This window comes from Hemitrygon akajei, chromosome 16, assembly GCF_048418815.1.
Source record: "Hemitrygon akajei chromosome 16, sHemAka1.3, whole genome shotgun sequence".
Lineage (NCBI taxonomy): Eukaryota > Metazoa > Chordata > Chondrichthyes > Myliobatiformes > Dasyatidae > Hemitrygon > Hemitrygon akajei.
The window spans coordinates 69,642,112-69,666,127 of record NC_133139.1 but is presented as its reverse complement, the minus strand read 5'-3'; the positions used below and the strand labels follow the sequence as shown (position 1 = coordinate 69,666,127).

Genomic DNA, 24,016 nt, shown 5'->3' with positions numbered 1-24,016 from the left:
AGAAGAAGAAGAAGAAGAAGAAGAAGAAGAAGAAGAAGAAGAAGAAGAAGAAGAAGAAGAAGAAGAAGAAGAAGAAGAAGAAGAAGAAGAAGAAGAAGAAGAAGAAGAAGAAGAAGAAGAAGAAGAAGAAGAAGAAGAAGAAGAAGAAGAAGAAGAAGAAGAAGAAGAAGAAGAAGAAGAAGAAGAAGAAGAAGAAGAAGAAGAAGAAGAAGAAGAAGAAGAAGAAGAAGAAGAAGAAGAAGAAGAAGAAGAAGAAGAAGAAGAAGAAGAAGAAGAAGAAGAAGAAGAAGAAGAAGCCAAAATTGAGCTATTTGACCATTAGACTAGATGCTATGTTTGTCATAAGCCAAACACTGCACATTATCAAAAACACATCATCCCTACCATGAAACATGGTGGTGACTGCATCATGCTCTGGGGATGCTTCACTGCAGCAGGCCCTGGAAGGCTTGTGAAGGTAGAGGGTAAAATGAATGCAGCAAAATACAGGGAAATCCTGGAGGAAAACCTGATGCAGTCCGCAAGAGAACTACAACTAGAAGAAGATTTCTTCTCCAGCAAGACAATGACCCCAAGCATAAAGCCAACACTACACAGGAATAGCTTAAAAACAACAAAGTTAATGCCCTGGAGTAGCCAGGTCAGAGTGCAGACCTCAATCCAATTGAGAATTTGTGGCTGGACATGAAAAGGGCTGTTCACTCATGATTCCCGTGCTATCTGACAGAGCTTGAGAAATTTTGTAAAGAATGGGGAAAAATTGCAGTCCAGATGTGCAAAGCTGATTGAGACCTACCCACACTGACTCAAGGTTGTAATTACTAAATTACAAAGGTGCATCTACTAAATACTGATTTGAAGGGGGAGAATACTTATGCAAACAACTATCTTGTGTTTAGTAATTGTAATAAATTTAGACCAATTTGTAGAAAATTGTTTTCACTTGGACACTAAAGATTCTTTTCTGTTAATCAGTGACAAAAAGCCAAATTACATCCGCTGTGATTCAGTGTTGTAAAACAATAAAACATGAAAATTTCCAAGGAAAGTGAATACTTTTTATAGGCACTGTATTTTAAATTATAACAAATACAATAAATTATATAATACAAAATCATGAAAAGGCCCATCACTCCATTATATAAGAGTCTATATCAATGACATAAACATTGTTGCATAATCAATTCAGTTTGCTTCATTTTGTTTACTCACAGTATTGAAATGGTTTTGCACTGAAGAATCCGTCCCAGAAAAAAAATATTTACGCACCGTCCAAGGAAAAGGCGACAAATTTTCCCCAAGGTCGTGTGCTAACTAGCTAACTAAAAGTTATCTGGACATTCTCCATGAGGCCATTGTCTTCACAAGGATTTTACGACAGCGATACCTGTCCTTCCAAGTGGGTTCGACAAGCATTTCGCCATGTTCTTCTGCGATGTTCAACGTCTGCTTCCATTTTCCTTCTCTGATCCCACACACTCTCTAAAAAATGGTTCCCCAATCTTTTTCCCGCGCTCTCTCTAGAATGTTCCCAAGACAAATCCATTTGGCTAATTCAACAAGCCTAATTATCAATCAACTGATTTAAAAAAAAATTTAAACAGCATAAATTGTATAATGTAATTATAGGAACAGCTCCTGCATTTTGAGAAAATCTGCAGAAAATAAAATACCCCAAAGCATAACTGTGTTAATGAAATAAAGCATAGTCTTATACCAGGGTACTACACCACATTCTCCTGCATTTCCCCCATAGCCTTTGATGCCCTTACTAATCAAGAACCTATCAACCTCAGCTTTAAATATACTGAATGAGTTGGCCTCCACAGCCATCAGTGGTAATGAATTCTTCAGATTCACTGCTCTCTGACTAAAGAAATTCCTCCTCATCTGCGTTCTAAAGAGACGTGCCTGCTTTCTGAGGCTGTGCCCTCTCCCACTACTGGAAACATCCTCTCCACGTCCACTCTCTATTCTCAAAATTCAATAGGTTTCAATGAGATCCCACTCATTTTTCTAAACGCCAGCGAGTACAGACTCAGAGCCATCAAACGCTCCTCATAGGTTAACCCTTTCACACCAGGATCCTCCTCTGGACCTTCTCCAATGCCAGCGTAATCTTTCTTAGCTAAGGGGCTGCTTGCCTGAACCAAAGCCTGAAGTGAACTCTGAAACCCGGACCCTTTCTGAGGATGCACTCTTCCTGACTAAAATAAAGGTTTACTTCTTTATGTTTTGTTATCAAAAATGCAGTGGCGATCTGAAGGGCCAAGTTTCTCCACTGAATGAGCTTTGAAACTGATTGAAAGATTTTACATGGTCTTTATTAGTAAAAGTGTTACTCCCTATTACTGCCTCCAAGCCTCCATCACTGCTGGTCTCTACGGTCCCTGCTCAGAACTACCTCAATGGGTTTCTATGCTTCAACATCCCATAATTAAATTATTCATTGTGTTCCATGTAGTGCACAGCCCACTAGAGCTCCATTTTACAACCAATTTATCCACTCTTCCCATCCAAAACACTTGCCAATCCAATTATTCACTATTACATTTCATAAGACAAAGCATCTGTGGTTAAAAACATCCTAGCAACTAACTCAGTTCAGAATTAGGTCATTCGGCCCATCAAGTCTGCTCCTTCATTCATGGCTGGTTTATTTTCCCTCCCAACCGCATTTTCCTGCCTTCTTCCTGTAACCTTTGACACCCTTACTAATCAAGAACCTATCAACCTTCACCTTAAATATACCATCACAGTCACCTGTGGCAAGGAATTCCACAGATGTACCACCCTCTGGGTAAAGAATTTCCTCCTCATCTCTGTTCTAAAGAGATGGCATCTATTCTGAGGCTGTGCCCTCTGGTCCTAGACTCCCCCACCAATGGAAACGTACTCTCCACACCCACTCTATCTAGTCCTTTCAATATTCAGCAGACAACTGCACCGATTGAGATACTGTAGGGGAACCTGGATCACATTGTGTCCCAAACACCCCACACTGGACATTCCACTAATCTTCCCAACACAATTCCAGATTGAGACATCTGCCAGGTGCTTCAATAGCCTGCCTTCATTCTCTCCCATCTTTCATTGACTGCCCCGTCACCATTTTCCTGCCCCACAATCTCCAAGCTCCAAGGTTCTAACTCACTAACTATCCCAGTCCCACTCACAGCCATCTGAAACTTCACTCATATCCTAATTCTACGATTTTTACCCTTGCACCACCAGCCCCAGAATCATTGGTGGGACCAGCATTCAATGCCCACCTCTGACAGAACAGCATGTGATGAGGCCATTTCACATTGAACCACATTATCAAGAGGCATTTTTACTACAAATCAATAGCATCAAGGTCACCATTACTGAGAAAAGCTGCTCTTTATGAAATTCTGGTTAATACTTTTTGATCTAAATGCTACATCTACCTCAGCAGGAATTGAACTCTCGGCTGAAGGTTAATTAATACAGCATGGAATCATGTCACCGAGTCCACATGGACCATCTGGCACCCATTAATACTAATCCTACACAAGTCCCATTTTTAATCTTCCTCACAGTTGGGAATGTCCAATTACATAACGAAGCCAGTGACCTTGCAACCACCAGTTTGTTGTAAAAAGTCATTGGGTTCCCTCCGAGAATATAAACCTGGCCTTCCCTACTACAGTAACACGGTTATCTCTGAAACATCACAGCAACTAATTATGAAGGGTTTTGGCCCAAAACGTTGTCACTACCTCCTCCCATAGATGCTCTCTGGCCTGCTGAGTTCTGCCAGCATTTTGTGTTTTTAATCAGCAACTAACTCTGTTCAGTTACCTGCACTTACAGTACGAGTGAAAATATATCTTAAAAAATAGCAATAATTGCATGGAAGAGAACATTCAGTTGGTATCTTGTTCTGACTAGTGTGCTTATTTCTAAAAAAGTAGAACAATTTGGACTTGGGCAGCAGGGTAGTGAAGTGTTTAGTGTTTACTGCACCAGATGATCACCGATTGGGGTTCAATTCCCGCCGCTGCCTGTAAGGAGTTCGTGCATTCTCCCCGTGACCACGTGGGCTTCATACCAGTGCTCCAGTTTCCTCCCACTTTCCAAAGTCATATGGTTAGGCTTAGTGAGTGGTGGGCATGCTACATTAGTGCCAGTAGTGTCGCGACATTCGTGGGATGCCCAGCACAATCTTCGTTGATTTTACTTAATGGAAACGACACATTTCACTGTATATTGCAATGGACATTTTGATTAATTAATCAAATCACATCAAATCAAATTCAAATTTAATTATCATTGAACCATACATGAATGCAGTCAAATGTAACAGTGTTCCTCTGGGACAAAGGTGCAAAACATACACAGCACATGAATCAAAATAGCCAGCAAGAAATATATGGTCACTCAGATAAACATAGGTATAGCCCAAGCCCCTGAGGGAAATGTCCCGCAGATTGATGGTACAGTTCTTGGCAGTGCATAGCCACTGCAATCCAGCCTGTCATTCCGCCAATCAGACACTGGAGGGCAGCACTGACTGGAGAGGCCAGCCCCCAACCGAGCTTGGACGCCACGCTACACCGCCTTGGGCACCTCCTCTCCTGAACCGCAGCAGCAGGCAAGGCTGCGGCTTGAGGCCTAGTCTCCTCTACAACCGAGGCCGCGCAGTTTCCTCACCATCTGCCACACCACCAATCAAGGGTAGCAGGCCTACGGGATCTTACCCTATCACTGTCCCACAGGGTCTTGCGATCGCAAGAGAAATGTCCAAGATGATCACCCACAGCTGCACCGCACGCCACCTTTGTGTACCAACTGTAATGCCCTCCTGTAGCAGGCAGCAACGCAGTCCAGCACCTTCTAACCCTGTCCAGCTCCTCCCACACCCAGTCCAGCCATTCCGATCAAGGAGCAGCTCCCTGACAGGATAGGCCTGCAGTACCCAAAGTTCCTGGAGTCCAGTATTGTCTTGCAATTCTTTAAAAGACATTTAACGAAGATTGGTTAGCCCTGAGAGGCCACTATGTATGAACACACCGCCATCTTACCTGAAGACACTAATCTCTCTCTCTTCTTAATCTCTCACCTGAGCTGTCCTGTTAAAATTCTCATTAAAGCAGGATCAAAATGCTCCCCCTCCCAACACCTTTGACTCAAAAGGCATCAGAGAAATGTGAGGGGTGGGAGTGGTAGGTCATGGGGTGGGGGAAGAAAGCAGTGCTAACTGAGAATTTGTTAAACCCAGTCTCAACTTACCCAGGGGTCTGGTGTGAAATCTCAGGGGCTGAGAATCCGGCTTCTGGTAGCTATGAGGCATCATCGTGACTTGGTAGAAGAATGAAGCAGCCAGGCAGAAACAGAGAGGAAACTGAAAGACAGTCAGAATCAGATCTATTATCACCGACATACATCGTGAAATTTGTTGTTTTTCAGCCGTACAATGCAATATATAAAATATACAATAAATGATAATATATGGAGTATCGTGTCCAGTTTCTGGTCGCCTCACTATAGGAAGGATGTGGAAGCATTGGAAAGGGTACAGGGAGATTTATCAGGATGCTGCCTGGTTTAGAGAGTATGCATTATGATCAGAGATTAAGGGAGCTAGGGCTTTACTCTTTGGAGAGAAGGAGGATGAGAGGAGACATGATAGAGGTGTACAAGATATTAAGAGGAATAGATAGAGTGGACAGCCGGTGCCTCTTCCCCAGGGCACCACTGCTCAGTACAAGAGGACATGGCTTTAAGGTAAGGGGAGGGAAGTTCAAGGGGGATATTAGAGGAAGGTTTTTCACTCAGAGAGTGGTTGGTGTGTGGAATGCACTGCCTGAGTCAATGGTGGAGGCAGATACACTAGTGAAGTTTAAGAGACTACTAGACAGGTATATGGAGGAATTTAAGGTGGGGGGGGGGTTATATGGGAGGCAGGGTTTGAGGGTCGGCACAACATTGTGGGCCGAAGGGTCTGTAATGTGCTGTACTGTTCTATGTTCTATAAAATTGTATTAGTTCAGAATAATTTTTGAAATCAAAATCTGTGGGTGTGGGTAGTTGTGGAAACATTGGAAAGGGTACCGAGGAGATTTACCAGGATGCTGCCTGGTTTAGAGAGTATGGTTTATGATCAGAGATTAAGGGAGCTAGGGCTTTACTCTTTGGAGAGAAGGAGGATGAGAGGAGACATGATAGAGGTGTACAAGATATTAAAAGGAACAGACAGAGTGGATAGCCAGCGCCTCTTCCCCAGGGCACCACTGCTCAGTACAAGAGGACATGGCTTTAAGGTAAGGGGAGGGAAGTTCAAGGGGGATATTAGAGGAAGGTTTTTCACTCAGAGAGTGGTTGGTGCGTGGAATGTACTGCCTGAGTCAGTGGTGAAGTTTAAGAGACTACTAGACAGGCATACGGAGGAATTTAAGGTGGGAGGTCATATGAGAGGCAGGGTTTGAGGGTCAGCCCAACATTGTGGGCCAAAGGGCCTGTAATGTGCTGTACTATTCTATGCTCTAAGTTCTATAAATATATACTTGTAAATAAATAAGCAGTACAAAAAGACCCACAAAAATGGATAGTGTTCATGAGGTCATTGTCCATTCAGAAATATGAAGGTGGAGGGGAAGAAGCTGTTTTTAAAATGTTGAGTGTATGTCTTCTGGCTCCTGTACCTCCTCTCTGGTGGTAGCAATGAGAAGAGGGCATGTCCTGGGTGATGGGCGTCCTTAATGACGGATGCCATTTTTTTTAGAATGGGAAACAAATTTGATCTAATTGTCTTTGACTGTGGAGTGACTGTTGGTGCCAGATGGGGTGGTGTGAGTAACTCAGAAACTGTTCATCTCCTGGGATTTTCACACAGCAAATTCTAACGTTTACAGAGAGTAGTGCAAAAAAAAAATCCAGTGAGCAGCTGATCCGTGGAAAAATGCCTTGCTAATGAGAGAGTCAGAGGAGAATGGCCAGACTGGTTCAAACTGACAAGAAGGCACCAGTAAATCAGATAAACACGCGTTACAATAGTGGTGTGCAGAAGCAACCATAAGGCATAGGAGCAGAATTAGACCATTTGGTCCCATCAAGAATGCTCCGCCATTCCATCATGGCTGATTTATTCTCCCTCTCAGCACCATTCTCATGACTTCTCCCCAAAACCGTTGATAACCTGACTAAACAAGATCCTATCGACATCTGCTTTAAATATACTCAATGACTTGCCTTCACAGACACCTGAGGCGAAGTAGTCCACAGATCTACTACACTCTGGCTAAAGAAATTCCTCCTCACCTCTGTTCTAAGTGGATGTCCCTCAATTCTAGACTATACCCTAGACTCCCCCACTATAGGAAGCATCCTCTCCACATCCAGTCTGTAAGCCTTACAATATTTGATATGTTTCAAAGAGATCCCCCCCCATTCTTCTAAACTCTAGCAAGCATCAAATGCCCCTTGTATGTTAACCCTTTCATTCCCAGAATCATCCTCATGAAACTCACAATACTCTAAGTGTGTCTGTCCAGTGCTTTATAAAATCTCGGCATTATGTCCTTGCCTTTATATTCTAGTCCTCTTGATATGAATGTTACTTTCACATTTGCCTTCCTTACCAACAACTCAACCTGTAAATTAGCTTTTAGGGAATCCTGCACAAGGACTCCCAAGTCCCTTTGCACTTCTGAATTTTGAATATCATGCCCTCTTAGAAAATAGTCTATGCCTTTATTTTTTCTATCGATGTGCATACCATAGAATTCCCTATACTACATTCCGTCTGCCACATCTTTGCCCATTCTCCCAATCCGTCTAAGTCCTTCTGTAGACTCCCTGCTTCCTCAACACTACCTTTCTCTACCTGTCACCAATTCGGTCATCCAAATCATTGACATATACCGTGAAAAGAAGCCGTCCCAACACAGACCCCTACAGAACACAGCTAGTCACTGGCAGCCACCCAATAAGGGGCTCCTTTATTCTCAGTCATTTGCATCCTGCTAGTCAGTCAATCTTCTATCCATGCTTGGATCTTTCCTGTAACACCATGAGCTCTTATCTTGCAAGGCAGCTGTATGTGCAGAGCTTGTCAAAGGCCTTCTGAAAATCCAAACGAACAATGTCCCACCCACTTCCCTTTGTCTACCCTGCCTGCTATTTTCTTAAAGAATTCCCACAAAATTGTCAGGCAAATTTTCCCCTTAAGGAAACCATGCTGACTTTAGCCTATTTTATCATGTGCCTCCAAATATCCCAAACCCTCCACCTTGATAATGGACTCCAACATCTTCCGAAGCACTGAAGTCAGGCTAACTAGCCTAGAATTTCCTCTCTTCTACTCTCTCCCTTTTTAAACAGTGGAGTGACATTTGCAACTTTCCAGTCTTCCAGAACCATTCCATGATCTAGTGATTCTGGAAAGATCATTATGAATGCCTCCACAATCTCATTACCTACCTCTTTCAGAAACATAGGTGTAATCCATCTGCTCCAGGTGACTTATCTACCTTCAGACCTTTCAACTTCCCAAGCACCTTCTACTTAGTAATAGCAACTACACTCACTTCTGCACCCTGACACTCTCAAACTTCTGGCGTTCTGCTAGTGTCTTTCAAAGTAAAGAATGATGCAAAATACATATTAAGTTTGTCTGCCACTTCTTTGCCCCCATTACCTCTCCAGAGGTTCAATATCCACTCTTTCCTCTGCCTTACTCTTTATATATCTGAAAAAAAATTTTGGCTAGCTTACCTTCATATTTCATCTTTTCTCTCCTTGTGGCTTTTTAGTGGCTTTCTGTTTCTTTTTAAAAGCTTCCCAATCGTCTAACTTCACACAAATCTTTGCTAAATTGTATACCTTCTCTCTTGCTTTTATGCCGTCTTTGGATACCCTTGTCAGCCACATCTGCCACATCCTCCCTTCACCTCTGGGCTGTATCTATCCTGCTCCTTCCGAATCGCCTCCAGAAACATGAGCCATTGCATTCTGCCATGATCGCTGCTAGTATCCCCTTCTAATCGACTTTGGCCAGCTCCTCTCTCATGCCTCTGTAATTCTCTTGACTCCACTGTAATACTGACACATCTAACTTCAGCTTCTCCCTCCCAAACTGCACAGTCAGTTCTGTCATATTATGATCACTGCTTCCTAAGGGTCCCTTTACTTTAAACTCCTGAACCTAATCTGATTCATTGCACAACACCTAATCCAAAATTGCCTTTTCCCTCTTGGGCTCAGCCACAAGCTACTCCAAAAACAAAATCTCATGGGTATTCTACAAACTCCCTCTCCTGGGATCTAGCACCAACCTGATTTTCCCAAGCTACCTCCATGACTATTGTAACATTGCTCCTTTCACATGCCTTTTCTATCTCCTGTTGTAATTTGTATCCCACATCCTGGGTACCGTCCAGAGGCCTGTATACTGTACAACTGCCATCAGGTCTTTTTACCTTTACAATTCCTATCTCTAACCACATGGATTCTATATCTATGTCATCTCTTGCTAAAGATTTGATTTCATTTTTGTTTTACCAAAACAGCCACCCCACCCCCTCTGCTTACTACCTGTTCTTTCAATACAATATGTATCCGTGGATGTTAAGATCCCAACTACGATCTTCTTTCAGCCACGACTCAGTGAAGCCCACAACTTCATACCTGCCAATCTGTAATTACACCTCAAGATAACCTACCTTATTCCATGTACTACACTCATTCAAATGTAACTCCTTTGGTCCTCTATTCATTACCGCTTTTGATTTTGCAATTTTGCCCTATCATCTTCCTGTCCTTCCTCACAGTCTCATTACACGTGGTCTCTACTTATCTATCAATTGCCCCTGTTCTGATCCTTATTATTCTGGTTCCCAACCCCCAGCCAAATTAGTTTAAGCCCTCCCCAACAGTTCTGGAAATCTCTGAATGCACCGCACGTCGAACATTGAAGTGGATGGCCCGCGGCAGCAGAAGGCCACGCACTTACAGGAGGTACCTAATAAAGTGGCCATTGTGCGCATACAGAGTCTGTTTCTTTTTTAAAAGCCGTGATGGCAAAGGTGCAAAGCAAATCCTTGGCTCTACTTCCTCTAACAACTGCCAAGCCAAAGCAAGTAAGTGTTCCATCGACTTCACTCCCAGGATCTGCTCTTACCTGTATTTTCATGCTGAAAGCCTGTCAGGTGTCTGAGAGCAGTGAATTGTTCCTGCAACAAAGTGCGACCCGAGCCAGCTGCTGTATTGGAATAAAATGGCTCAAGTCAGACGACAAGGCACCAGGATTATCGATGATTAAGTTTTAGATGAGAATCTTTACTTCCGTCTCCAGTGCAGCTTGTCCAGATTTCAAACAGTTTTTCTTCTATTTTGAGAATATAATCAAGAAGCAGCTTTCAATTTCCATGCCCACTTTGGCGCATTTATTTACAAAATCCTGATCCAGTCCATTCTACTCCCTCCCAAAGACAAACTAGCAGAGAGATGCAGGGGAGCTTCTTATAATTTGATTGAGCCAAAAGTTCAAAGTACCTCTAATTGTTGCACTTTATCTAACTTTTAAAGCACTTCACAGTCCAATGTATTACTTCCCCAGAATATGAAGGTGGGAGGAGGGAAAGGAGTACAAACTGGAAGCTGATAGGTGAGACCAGGAATCTTCTTATTCCGGCTCCCTCCCTCTCCCTTTCCAGTCCTGACGAAAGCTCTCAGCCCCAAATGTCGACTGTTTATTCCTCCCCGCAGATGCTGCTTAACTTGATAAGTTCCTCCAGCATTTTGTGGGTGTTCATCAAGATTTCCAGCAGCTGCAGAATCTCTTGTTTTAACCCCTTAATCACTTAATCCTCCTTTCATTGTGTTACTTCCATTCCCTCCTGTAAAGGTCACGTAAAAGGTTGCTGTGACTTATCAGGGGACATTGACAGGATGCAGATCTGGTCCGAAAAGTGGTAGGAGGAGTCCAATCCGGAAAAATGGCAAGTGGTACACTCTGGAAGATGAAATGTGAAGGTAGAATACAAGGTTCACGGCAGGTTTATTAGAGAGGTTAAGAAGGTGTATGGTGCGTTGGACTTCATTAGTCAGGTGATCGAGCCCAAGAGCCACAAGCTAATGTTGCAGCTCTATAAAGTCCTACTTAGACCACACATGGAGCATTGGACTCTTCATTACAGGATGGATATGGAGGCTTCGGAGGGGTTACAGAAAAGATTTACCCAAAGGCTGCCTGCATGAGAGAGTATGCCTTACGAGGAACGGTTAGCAAGACAGGAGGATGAGAGGTGACTTGATAGAGGTGTATGAGACAATAAGATGCACAGACAGAGTGGACAAGTCAGCACCAATGCCTTTTTCCCAGGACAAAAATGGCTAATACCAGAGGACATCCTTTTAAGGTGACTGGAAGAAAGTTTAGGGGAGACATCAGAGGTACATTTTTTTATAAATATAATTATATAACCATAAAACAATGCCATGATCAACAGGCCATCTCGGCCCTTCTAGTCCGTGCCGAACGCTTACTCTCACCTAGTCCCACTGGCCCGCACTCAGCCCATAACCCTCCATTCCTTTCCTGTCCATAATATAACCAATTCATATTTTTCCCACTATTTTTCCGGATTGGACTCCTCCTACCACTTTTCGGACCAGGTCTGCATCCTGTCAATGTCCCCTGATAACCCACAGCAACCTTTTACATGACCTTCACCAGAGGGAATGGAAGTAACACAATGAGAGGAGAGTTAAGTGATTAAGGGGCTAAAACGGTGGAGGCAGATACATTAGGGACATTTAACAGATTCTTAGATAGACACACGGATGAAAACAAAATGGAGGATTATTGGCTACGTAGGAGGGAAGGGTTAAATTGATCATGGCATTGGTTAAAATGTTGGCACGGCGTCATGGGAAAAAGGCTGTTCTGTGCTGTATAATTCTAATTTAACTCTTCCTCCCTTTCCACATATGCTGCCCGACTTGATGATCATATAGAGAACAGGCCCTTGGGCTACTGAGTCCATGCACACTGCTCCCTTTATTCTCCCCCACCCCCATTCCCATCAGCACCCCCTAAATACCACACCAGTTACCGTTTACAGCGGGCAACTAACATACGTACTCACGCACCAGCAGGACGCTCAGAGCACGCAAGAGGGAAACACGCACAGTCACAGGGAGAGTGGGCAGACTCCGCACAGAGAGCACCCGAGGTCAGGAACAAACCCAGGTAACTGGAGCCGCAAGCCAGCAGGTCCGCCACCATGCTGCTCAACTCCAGCAACTTTGGCTTTAATTTTCAGTAGATTTACGCAAAAAATTACAAAGAAAAATTCTAAAGCAGAAATGCGGCCTAACTCACAGGCTAATCCAGCAACTGTGCCTGAGCACTGGGAATTGATTAAAAGCCCAAAATTAACATTTTACTTTGCATAGTAAGTAATGTAATTATATAAATATATAACTATATAATGTTATTTGCATAGTAACTTGTTTCTTTCTGTGTACTGTTCTGAAATCTGAAGAATCCTGTTATTTTGTCTGACCTGCTGTCATTGCTGGCCTGCCCCCGAGGACTCAAGGGCGCCACATGGTGGTCAGCTGCGGTACTGAACAAAACCCAGTAACTCCAGTCATCCGTTCTGAGGACAGGTCTCAGCCCGAGACATCGAGGAGATTTCCCGGATAATTGTCGTTGATGGTGTGATGCAGCTGCAGCCTCCTGTGATCCTGTGCATCGGAGCCTTCATAGCAGGCTGTGATGCATCCAGTCATAATGCTCTCCACTGTACAGTGTATCTATAGAAACCTGCAAGAGTCTTTGCTGACATACAAAATCTCCTCAGACTCATAACAAAGTAGAACTGTTGGTGGGCCTTCTTCGCGATTGCCTCAAAGTGCTGGCCCAAGTCAGATCCTCGGAGATACTGACACCCAGGAAATAAAAGCTGTTCACCCTTTCCACTGCTAACCCCTCAATGAATACAGCCGTGTATTTTCACGACTTCCCCTTAATGAGATCCACAACCAGTTTCTTGACTTCCGTGTTAAACCAGTGCCCTCTGGTTCCTGACTCCCCGGTCCTGTGGAAAAGATGCTGAATGTCAATCCCATCAATGTCCTCCATAATTCTATAAATCTCTATGAGGCCATCCCTCAGCCTCCTTAATCCCAGTGGGAATGAACTCGGTGAGCAGATAGAACTTTGTGGGACCAGGTTTCATCTCCTCAACACTCTACCCAAATTGCTCACGGGATTCACAAATGGCTAACTTGTGTTTATGGCCCACTGCACCTTCTCCCTTTTTGGTCTCCCTCATAACAGAAACATTGTCCTCACATCCCACTTAACTACCAGATCTTATTTAACCAGGGGCGCAGTGCCAACTTTTTTAGGTGCCAGAGCTGTATGAGGGGTGATTGATAAGTTTAAGGCCTAAGGTTATACAGCTCTCGTTACATGCATGTGCAGTTCAACTCTGAGTGATTATGCAGAAAGTTTGAAGTTAATAACTTCTGTGGTATTTCCGTTTCAGATAATTGAAAATTGCTAGGTTTTCTAAAAGTGACTGCTTCCACCTTAGCCATGAACTTATCAGTCACCCCCTCATATATCACACCCAATTTGTGTACCTGCTCACTTCATGCACAAATAAAAATAGGGCTTCTTATTACGTCAAGCACTAAACCAAGATGAAAGAAATATATGAATTCCAGAGCTCCACAGAAATATAGTGATAGTTAAGACATTAACAAGATTATAGCCTATCACTACATTTCAGCATATAACTGGTGCAATAAAACGTCTGAACAGGGATATAAGCATGACTTCGAAGGACCATTACTTTCAGAACTGCATTTGGACTTGGTTAGAAAATTTGAACTACAGCTTTTGTCAATTTACTGTCATCCGTCTCTTGTATGTTATTCTTGTTACGCTCCTCAGCTTGTTTACGAAACAAAGAAGTTAACAGTGTTTGCTTAGAAGCCATAGGGTTGTTAGTGAGAAAAATTTATTTTTGTATTAGCAAGTAATCCACGGACCACCACAGATGTAGCTTTACTAATGCAACTGAGTCAGAGCAGACAGCAGGGCCCGCAGCACTTAGCAGTGTTCCTAAGCAGGTATAAAAATAACAGAAATAAAGCAAGTAAGCATTTTACACTTTTAGCCATGTAAATTGGAACCAAGTAATCAAGTATGAAGAAAAAGTCTAATGACCTATTGCTAAAGCCACGAATATTGCTGAATATTAGTATCAAAAGCGGTAGGTTGGCAACTCTGCCTCGTACGGTTTCTCTCGCAGAAATGGTTGGACAGGAAGTGTACTCACAATATCCTTACACGGCAGGTATTACATGGTTAGACCAATACAGATCCTGTTTAGTCTTCAAATATATAAAAGTTAAAGAAGCTTGAATCTTTACATAAATTATTATTGTATCTATACGAATAAAAAATATCATATTTTGGAAGTGACAAAAGTTAACGGGGAGGAGGGCAACTATTTGGGAGGTTGGGAAATACGTTTTGTCTTGTTCATTGGCTCACTAAATTATTCTTCTTCCTATCAATACAAAGAGAAAAAGAACCTCTTTCCAATCAACTACGGTTGGTGGAGCTAGGCCAAGGGGTTGATCCGCTATTAATGATAGTTGAAATGACGTAAAACTAGCTTATAGCCTGGAAATGTTCTTTTTCCATTTGGCTCGTAAAAAAAAAACTGATTTCACTTTATCCAGGTGTAGAAGAGGATTCTGGATGATCACCTTGAATATTTCATCAAAATCAGGCTGAAGATAAGCGAGCAGTGAATGTTTCTTTCATTATTTTTGACTTTTAACCTTAGGTTTTGATGCTTATTCCTTGCTTAATATAGCTCCTACCTGGAATCCAATGGTATCCATTGGAAGGAGCGGAAAATTGCTCATACTTGTGTACAGTCATCCCTCGGCTGGAGAGAGACTGAGGATCTGTGAAATGGCGGGAGGCTACAGCAGGGTATGCCAGGAAAACAACGGGTCGAGCGAGGACGAATTTCAGAAATACCTAAATAAAAAAGTCACAGCTCCAGGATTTCACCAGAAACGATCTAATCTCCTATCCTAATGTTATTAGTGGTATTTCCCCCACCAGACACCAACCCCTCTCCCCAACCCCCACTTCTGTAAAATTGCCTCTATTTAATATGCGGCTGCTGTTAAATTCCCAGCTTGTTTATTTTAACTTTTTTTTACAGAGGTGCCGGAGCGGTATTCCCTGCATCTGACTATCCCGTGATCGAGTAGTCTAACTGATGAGCAAAGCCGGAAGGTCGATCACAAGCCCAGAGGTCAAAGCCTGCAGACTAGAGGCCCGGAAACCTGTCCTGGAGTTGGAGATCTGTCCGTGTGGGAGGGAGGGGGGAAAGGGGCTTGTTTTGCCGTTGTTGTTTTGTTGCTGGTGGTGTTGTCCCGCTGGGTATGCTGTGTTGGCACTGGAATATGTGGTGACATTTGTGTGCTGTCCATACCACATGCTTGGGTGTGTTGGTTGTTAACACAAATAATGCTTTCAATGTACACGTGATGAATAAATCTGAGATATGAAAAGGGAGGAAAATTGTGAAAGAAATTTTTTATTTTGTGGACCATTTTACTGAAATATACAGAGCTTGAAGAGTGGTTTTAATTAAGGAAAGTGCCAAGCTTCCCCTCTCCAGTAAGCCTTGTGTGAACAAATAGAAGCCTTGTTTCATTTTCCCCGTCTTTCAAAGCTGCCGGATGCCTGAGCAGCCATCGTTCCTCCAGGTTAACAGCGCTGAGAATTCCACAGAACCTCTGGGCTGCAATTCATTCATCTCCATCTTCTTCCGGAATTCTCTTCAGGTCCTCCAGGATGATGTCCTCAACATCACACTCCATCATGGAGCCCTGGCTGATGCAGCTGGCCACAGTGGAGCCAGTGGACACGTGGTGGTCGCAGAGCAGCAGGTTCCTGGGGAGGCCACGAGCTCTCCGTGTTTCGGGGTGGATGCAGTGAGTCCCGGGGACATAGGGCTCTACAACAGGCAGGAGAACTTTGTTGAGTATTGATGTTAAAGCAAACAGTCTGCCTGTCATCACCCTCTGGTTGGGCAGTAAAACAGTTTGAATTCAATCTCTCCACCTTAACTTCCCTCTAACTTGTATGGGGTAGGTAGCAGATTCATCTACAGGATTGTAACAGGAAAACAATTCACTCCACAGTGATTTCTCAGTCTATGGTCAAAGCTCGATCACCCATTCTCGCTACCCTTGAGGAAGAGTTTCTGGGCTGTCTTAACTGGACCACTGCAGTCCATGAGATCATGGTGCCATTGGACTCCATTGGGGCTTATTGCCATCATTAATAGAGATGGAAACATTTTAGTTTAATGTCGCTTGTCTATTTGTAGTGTAGTAATTGTGTATACACTAGTTTGTGTATATTGCAGAACTGAATTTGTAATAAAGATATTTTGTAGAAAAAAATGAGAGTATGGTGCCCCACGGTACGATTGGTTGGTGTATGAAGTAAAAACTGTAATGATATCCAGTAATAAATGGGCTAAATTGTAACATACAGAGTTACATACAATCGATGGCCACTTTATTAGGTACATCTAGTCATTAATGCAAACCTCTAATCAGCCAATCGTGGCAAAAACTCAACGCATAAAAGCATGCAGACATGGTCAAGAGGGTCAGTTGTTGTTCAGACCAAACATCAGAATGGGGGGGAGAAAGTGACTTTGACAGTGGAATCATTGTTGTTGCCAGACAGGATGGTTTGTATTTCTTAGAGGCTGCTGATCTGCTGGGATTTTCATGTGCAACGCTCTCTAAAGTTTACAGAGAATGATGTGAAAAATCCAGTGAATGGCCTTGTGTGGGTAAAAAAGACCTTGTTAATGAAAAGGTCAGAGGAGAATGGCCTCCAGCTGACAGTAATACAGATAACCATGGGTTACAACTCTGTGTGCAGAAGAGCATCTCTGAATACACAACATGTTGAACCTTGAAGTGGATGGACTACAGCAGCAGAAGACCACGGACATATGCTTAGTGGCCACTTTATTAGTTACAGGAAGTAGCTAATAAGATAGGAATGTGTATTCCAAAGTCAGGATAGCCTGTATATTGGAGGGGAACCTACAAGTGGTGAGGTCCTTCTGGGTGGTAAAGGCAGTGGGTTTAGTTGGTTGCAAGTATGTAAAAACAATTTCTTGTGTACAGCTTCCATTACTCAGTCCGATGTGTAATACATTATTGAATCTAAAGAAGCAAACGTGAGCATTCACCAGAATTGAATTACTTAATAGTTGTATTGCTGGCAAAGACAAGCATTTATTGCCCATCCCACTGAAACACCACAATTTATTGTCCATCCCAGTAAGAAGGCCAGCATTTATTGCCCATCCACATCGGAAACACCAGTGTTTATTGTCTATCCCACTGCAAACATCAGCATTTATTGTCTATCCATTAATTGCTTCCGAGGACATCCGAGAGGCTAGTTTCTTAGGGTCAGATTTTTAAATAGTAAATAGAATTTTACAATAATGTTCATACTGGATTTAATTCTTGGTGTAATTTCTGGAACTACTATGGTAGGCTTTGAACATATCTCCAGAGCAGTATTCTAGACTGCAAGTCCCAAAGAAATTACCTTCTCTGTTGTAACAGTCTTCCGCACAGCAGCTGTGTCGATTCTGCCTGCCATTACCTCCTCTGTTGTAACAGTCTTCCCCATAACAGCTGCGTTGATTCCGCCTGCCATTACCTTCTCTGTTGTAACTGTCTTCCGCACAGCAGCTGCGTTGATCCTGCCTGCCATTACCTTCTCTGTTGTAACAGTCTTCCCCATAACAGCTGCGTTGATTCTGCCTGCCATAACCTCCTCTGTTGTAACTGTCTTCCGCACAATAGCTGCGTTGATTCCGCCTGCTGGTCCCAGGTGACCTGCGCTCCCGCACCCGTGGTATGATGCGGGTGGGTAGGACAACACCACGGCAGCGGTAACATGGAGCAGGAAGACCCATCTGACCGTACGCTCTGAAAATGTGAAACGGTGCCTACGTCATTAATGCTGGCTGATAATCACCTGCCCTCTAACTTCATGAAGATCTGCCATTGTTCGACCCCTGGTACTGAGATACGTTTGGCTCAAATCTGGTTCCGAGCACTGACTCAGTAGAGGGCTGTTCACCTTCCGGAAACGACTGGAATCTCCAGGTGAAATGCAGCAGCGCAGCCGTCTCAAATTTCCCAGCTTCTCACATTCCCCTCTCCTCACCCACCCACCTTCCTACTCACCTGTCACCTTGTACTCTGCCCCTTCCCCACCTCCTCATTCTGGTTTTTGCCCCCTGATGTAGGGCCTTGGCCAAAATGGTGACTGTTTATTCCCCACCATAGATGCTGCCTGACTTGATGAATTCCTCCAGCATTTTGTCCTCAGTATAGAACGGAGGACGGCCAACCATTTTGAGGTGTACAAAACATAGCTCTCACCTGAACGAACGGTTGCAGTTGGAACAATTATACTCAGCAATACCCCACTCCTGACTCCTCGGCACTGGCTCATAGCGGCGTTTGCATTCACGGCATCTTGATACCTGTGGAGAAACTCTATATAATATCCAAATCAAAGGTTGTTTACTGTCATTCTCTAGTACACGGGTGTAAAGGAGACCAAAATGATTGTTACGCCGGATATGATGCAGATATGAGCAGTGGATATTGCGTTCTAGCTGTCCACGTGATACACAAGCTGATACTCAAGCCCGCAGAGTACGATATGGAGAGCAAGCTGTGGCCCATGCAGCAGGCTCCCACTCTCAACGCAGCCGATGAATAAAAATTAAAAAATTGGCAGAGAAAATTACAGTTTGACACCAGGAGTTGCCAATCAGCAGTGAACTCAAAGTTAGACTGCTTTAGAAACACCAGCTCTGGAATTTTCCCTCAGGGTTTACTCCCAAAGAACTTCCTCATGGGTAGGTATAGCCACAAGGCAGCGGAGGTTTGAGATCAGAGATTTCCTTCTCCAAGGTGAGCTGCCGACCACGGCTGATGTGCCCCACCTGGTTTTAAGGTGACAGTAACCCACCTTTCCCTTTCATTAGAAACGGTCCCGCCGGGCTTCGTAGCCAAGGCCCATGTGAAGAGCTGGAGCTGGACTCGGTTGTCTGAGGTATTTGAAATGCACACCACTGGGAGCATTCAATAGGTGGTGAGAGCTTACCCCCTCTACCTCCCCCAGCTATGACAACCTTCAGAAACCAACATTAAAAAAAAGCATTTAAAAAACACAATAAATATAAATATAAAAGCGATTCTATAAAACACAGTGTAAAAGTAACTGTTGAGTTAAATACATCCACTGATTGTAGTACATAAAGTGACATAAGGTGAATCTGACAGGAAGTGATTAGTGACAAAGTGACTCTTGGCAAGAGGAGCCCCACTAGGTAGCAGCTGGGATCTGAAAACACTGCAGAGCAGTGACTGTCAGTGTATGTGTGGGGTGTGGAGTGCACGGTGGGGTGGGGGGTGCGAATGAAGGGTTCTCAGGGGTTTTGAAGAGGAGTGGCTGATGTGGTTGTAGTGATGGTGGTGGGGGGTTTGGGGGGATGGGTTAATGGGTGGAGGTATTGATCAGCCTGACGGTTTGGGAGAAGTAATTGTTTTTGAGTCTGGTGGTCCTGGCGTGGATACTGCATAGCCTCTTCCCTTACAGGACTGGGACAAATAGTCCATAAGCCGGATGGCTGGGATCCTTCTTGATATCCCTGCCCTTCCTCTGGCACCTTTCTGGATATATGTCCTTGGTGGCGAGTAAGCTGAGCCAGTGATGCACTGGGCAATTTTAACTACGTGTGTGGTAAAGGACTCCCACTCGCTCACATTAAACCACCTGACAGTAGATAAACATGATTATCAGAAGACACCACATGTAAATCTGAAACACTCAGCAGGCAGGCAGTAGCTCCGGAAAGAAAAACCAAGATTATCGTTTCAGAACCAAGACCCTCTGTTGGAATAGGGAAAGAGAGATCTAGGTTAGTTTTCAGTGGAGAGAAGTGCTATAAATGTGTGTAATGAAGAGCATTCGACTGGTTGCATTGGCATCTGGTATGGAGGCTCCGATGCACAAGGGGCTGCAAAGGGTTGTAGACTCAGCCAACTTCATCAAAGCAACAACCTTCCCCATCGAGAACATCTTTACTAGGTGGCCAATTGTCACTACGGATCCTCACCACCCAGGACATGCCCTCTTATTGCTACTGCCATTGGAGAGGAGGTACAGGAGTCTGAAGACCCACACTCAACGATTCAGGAACATATCTGAATGGTCCATGCACACTACCTCATTATTCCTTTCTTGGTTGCCCTATTTATGTTTTCATTGTAAGTTATTGCAACTAAATGCTTCACTGTTGAAAGACAACCAATTTTACATCATATCAGTCAGTGATAATAAATCTGACCCACGTTCTGATTCTGAAGTCGGGAGAGGGACAGACAAGATCATGTCAGGATGGTACATTACCTCCCTGGTGCCAGGATCAGGAATGTCTCGGATTGGATCCACGGAATACTCAAGGGCGAACGTAAGCAGCCAGAAGTCTTGGAGCATATTGGTGCCAATGACATAAGTGGACAAGGTAAGGAAGTCCTGAAGAGAGATTTTAGGGAGCTCGGCAGAAAGCTGTAGAACACAACCTCCAGGGTAGTAATCTCTGGATTGCTGCCTGTGCCAAGTGCCAGTGAGGGTCATAATTTGGCAGGTGAATGCACGACAGAGCAACTGGTGCAGGGGGCAGGGGTTCAGATTTGTGGATCATTGGGATTTCATCTGAGGAAGGTATGACCTATACAAAAGGGATGGGTTACACCTGAACCTGAGGGGGTCCAATATTCTTGCAGGCAGGCTTGCTAGAGTTGTTTGGGTGGGTTTAAACTGATTTGGTAGGGGGATGGGAACCAGAGTGATAGTGCTGAGGATGAGGTAGTTGGTTTACAAACAGAGGCAGAGTGTAGTGAGACTCCTAGCAAGAAGAGGCAAATGATAGGGCAAAATTGCAGTCAAAAAGGAGAGCTCCAATGTAAAAGGAGGACAAAATCGAAAAGGGCAAATACAGGAATGAAGGTGTTTTATTTGAATGCTTGCGGTATACGGAATAAGGTAGATGAACTTGCAGTGCAGCTACAGATTGGCACGTATGATGCTGTAGGCATCACTGAATCATGGCTAAAAGAAGATAAAAGCTGGGAGCTTAATGTCCAAGGCTACATGTTGTCTTGAAAGGACACACGGGAAGGCAGAAGGGGTGGTGTTGCTCTGTTGGTAAAACTGAAATCAAATCATTAGAAAGAGGTAACAAAGGGTCAGAAGGTGTTGAATCATTGTGGGTAGAGTGAAGGAACTGCAAGGGTAAAGAGACCCTGATGGGAGTTATATACAGACCCCAAAACAGTAGTAAGGATGTGGCCTACAAATTACAGCAGGAGATAGAAGATGCATGACGAAAGGGCAATGTTACAATAGTCATGGTGAACTTAAATATGCAGGTAGATTGAAAAAAATCAGGTTGGTGCCGGATTCCAAGAGGGGGAATTTAAAGGATGCCTAAGAGATGGATTTTTAGAGCAGCTCATGGTTGAGCCATCCAGGGGATCAGCTACTCTGGATTGGGTGTTGTGCAATGAACTGGAATTGATTAGTGTCGTGGTCCGGATCGGTTCCCCTTTAAATTTAGTTAGGTTGCGTTATGATCCGGACCATTGACTCTTTGTTCCCTTCTAATTCCATTTCACGTGTCCCTTGAGCTTGGCAATTAAGGTGATCGACTCTCGACCTGAACCTGCAGCTTATAAGCCCCTGGCTTTAGCCATTTGGGGCGAGAGTGTTAAGAAGCATTAGCAAGTCTCCATTGATACCACAAGCCAGAGTTATCCAGCCCGCATCAGAGTACCAGCAATTCGCTTTCCTTCGCCAGAGTGGGTCCGGGCAAGGTCAATCTGCCAGGGGTGAGTTAAAGGTAGAGTCCTGACTCGACATTCATGCCCCTTGTCTGTGTCTACCCTCGAAGAGTCCCGGCTCAGTGCCTGAGTTGAAGGCGGAGTTCCGGCTCCATGTTCATGCCCAGTGTCTGTGTCTACCCTCGAAGAAAAGTCCCGGCTTGATGCCTGAGTTGAAGGAGGAGTCCTGGCTCAAAGTTCCTTGTCCTGTGTTTTGGTGTCTACGTTTCTGGCGGCAGTGAATCAAGGTCCTAGTCTCCAAGTCCAAGGTCCGCGGCTGTCCATGTTCCCCCGTCCAAGGTCCGCGACTGTCCAAGCTCCCCCTGTCCAAGGTCTGCGGCTGTCCATGTTCCCCCTGTCCAAGTCCAAGGTCTGCGGCTGTCCATGTGCCCGCTGTCCAAGGTCCGCGGCTGTCCATGTTCCCACTGTCCAAGGTCCGCGACTGTCCATGCTCCCCCTGTCCAAGGTCTGCGGCTGTCCATGTTCCCCCTGTCCAAGTCCAAGGTCTGCGGCTGTCCATGTTCCCACTGTCCAAGTCCAAGGTCCGCGTCTGTCCATGTTCCCACTGTCCAAGTCCAAGGTCCACGGCTGTCCATGTGCCCCCTGTCCAAGGTCTGCGGCTGTCCATGTTCCCCCTGTCCAAGTCCAAGGTCTGCGGCTGTCCATGTGCCCCCTGTCCAAGGTCTGCGGCTGTCCATGTTCCCCCTGTCCAAGTCCAAGGTCTGCGGCTGTCCATGTTCCCCCTGTCCAAGTCAAAGGTCCGCGGCTGTCCATGTTCCCACTGTCCAAGTCCAAGGTCTGCAGCTGTCCATGTTCCCACTGTCCAAGTCCAAGGTCCGCGGCTGTCCATGTTCCCACTGTCCAAGTCCAAGGTCCGTGGCTGTCCATGTTCCCACTGTCCAAGTCCAAGGTCCGCGGCTGTCCATGTTCCCACTGTCCAAGTCCAAGGTCTGCGGCTGTCCATGCTCCCACTGTCCAAGGGCCGCGGCTGTCCATGTTCCCACTGTCCAAGGGCCGCGGCTGTCCATGTTCCCACTGTCCAAGGGCCGCGGCTGTCCATGTTCCCACTGTCCAAGGGCCGCAGCTGTCCATGTTCCCACTGTCCAAGTCCAAGGTCCGCGGCTGTCCATGTTCCCACTGTCCAAGTCCAAGGTCCGCGGCTGTCCATGTTCCCCCTGTCCAAGGTCCGCGGCTGTCCATGTTCCCACTGTCCAAGGTCCGCGACTGTCCATGCTCCCCCTGTCCAAGGTCTGCGGCTGTCCATGTTCCCCCTGTCCAAGTCCAAGGTCTGCGGCTGTCCATGTGCCCCCTGTCCAAGGTCTGCGGCTGTCCATGTGCCCCCTGTCCAAGGTCTGCGGCTGTCCATGTTCCCCCTGTCCAAGTCCAAGGTCCGCGGCTGTCCATGTTCCCACTGTCCAAGTCCAAGGTCTGCGGCTGTCCATGTTCCCACTGTCCAAGTCCAAGGTCCGCGACTGTCCATGTTCCCACTATCCAAGTCCAAGGTCCGCGGCTGTCCATGTTTCCCCTGTCCAAGGGCCGCGGCTGTCCATGTTCCCACTGTCCAAGTCCAAGGGCCGCGGCTGTCCATGTTCCCACTGTCCAAGTCCAAGGTCCGCGGCTGTCCATGTTCCCACTGTCCAAGTCCAAGGTCTGCGGCTGTCCATGCTCCCCCGTCCAAGTCCAAGGTCTGCGGCTGTCCACGTTCCCACTGTCCAAGTCCAAGGTCCGCGGCTGTCCATGTTCCCACTGTCCAAGTCCAAGGTCCGCGGCTGTCCATGTTCCCACTGTCCAAGTCCAAGGTCCGCGGCTGTCCATGTTTCCCCTGTCCAAGGGCCGCGGCTGTCCATGTTCCCACTGTCCAAGTCCAAGGGCCGCGGCTGTCCATGTTCCCACTGTCCAAGTCCAAGGTCCGCGGCTGTCCATGTTCCCACTGTCCAAGTCCAAGGTCTGCGGCTGTCCATGCTCCCCCGTCCAAGTCCAAGGTCTGCGGCTGTCCACGTTC

At 45.3% G+C, this 24,016-nt stretch overlaps 2 protein-coding genes across 7 annotated transcripts in view; both read right to left on the bottom strand.

Annotated features, from left to right (window-relative positions):
• Positions 1–10,769, bottom strand: part of LOC140740157 (microfibril-associated glycoprotein 4-like) — a 48,532-nt gene extending 37,763 nt beyond the window's left edge. For 2 of the 5 annotated variants that reach the window (XR_012101805.1, XM_073069127.1), the window contains exons 1-2: positions 10,145–10,758; positions 5,257–5,368 (exon numbers count right to left, since the gene is read on the bottom strand). Coding sequence is in view for 4 of the 5 variants with exons in the window: in XM_073069127.1 (XP_072925228.1) it covers positions 5,257–5,368; positions 10,145–10,156 (124 nt within the window). In the remaining variant the exon portion in view is untranslated. Of the gene's footprint in view, positions 1–5,256; positions 5,369–10,144 lie in introns of all 5 variants that reach the window. The other 3 variants (XM_073069125.1, XM_073069126.1, XM_073069128.1) reach the window with 3 other exon arrangements.
• A 4,816-nt stretch (positions 10,770–15,585) lies between these two features.
• The window catches only part of LOC140740156 (shiftless antiviral inhibitor of ribosomal frameshifting protein homolog), a 43,614-nt gene continuing 35,183 nt past the window's right edge, over positions 15,586–24,016 (bottom strand). For both annotated transcript variants that reach the window (XM_073069123.1, XM_073069124.1), the window contains exons 6-8: positions 18,502–18,605; positions 17,657–18,042; positions 15,586–16,028 (exon numbers count right to left, since the gene is read on the bottom strand). In XM_073069123.1, the coding sequence (XP_072925224.1) occupies positions 15,820–16,028; positions 17,657–18,042; positions 18,502–18,605 (699 nt within the window). In that variant the 3' untranslated portion in view covers positions 15,586–15,819. The remainder of the gene's footprint in view (positions 16,029–17,656; positions 18,043–18,501; positions 18,606–24,016) is intronic.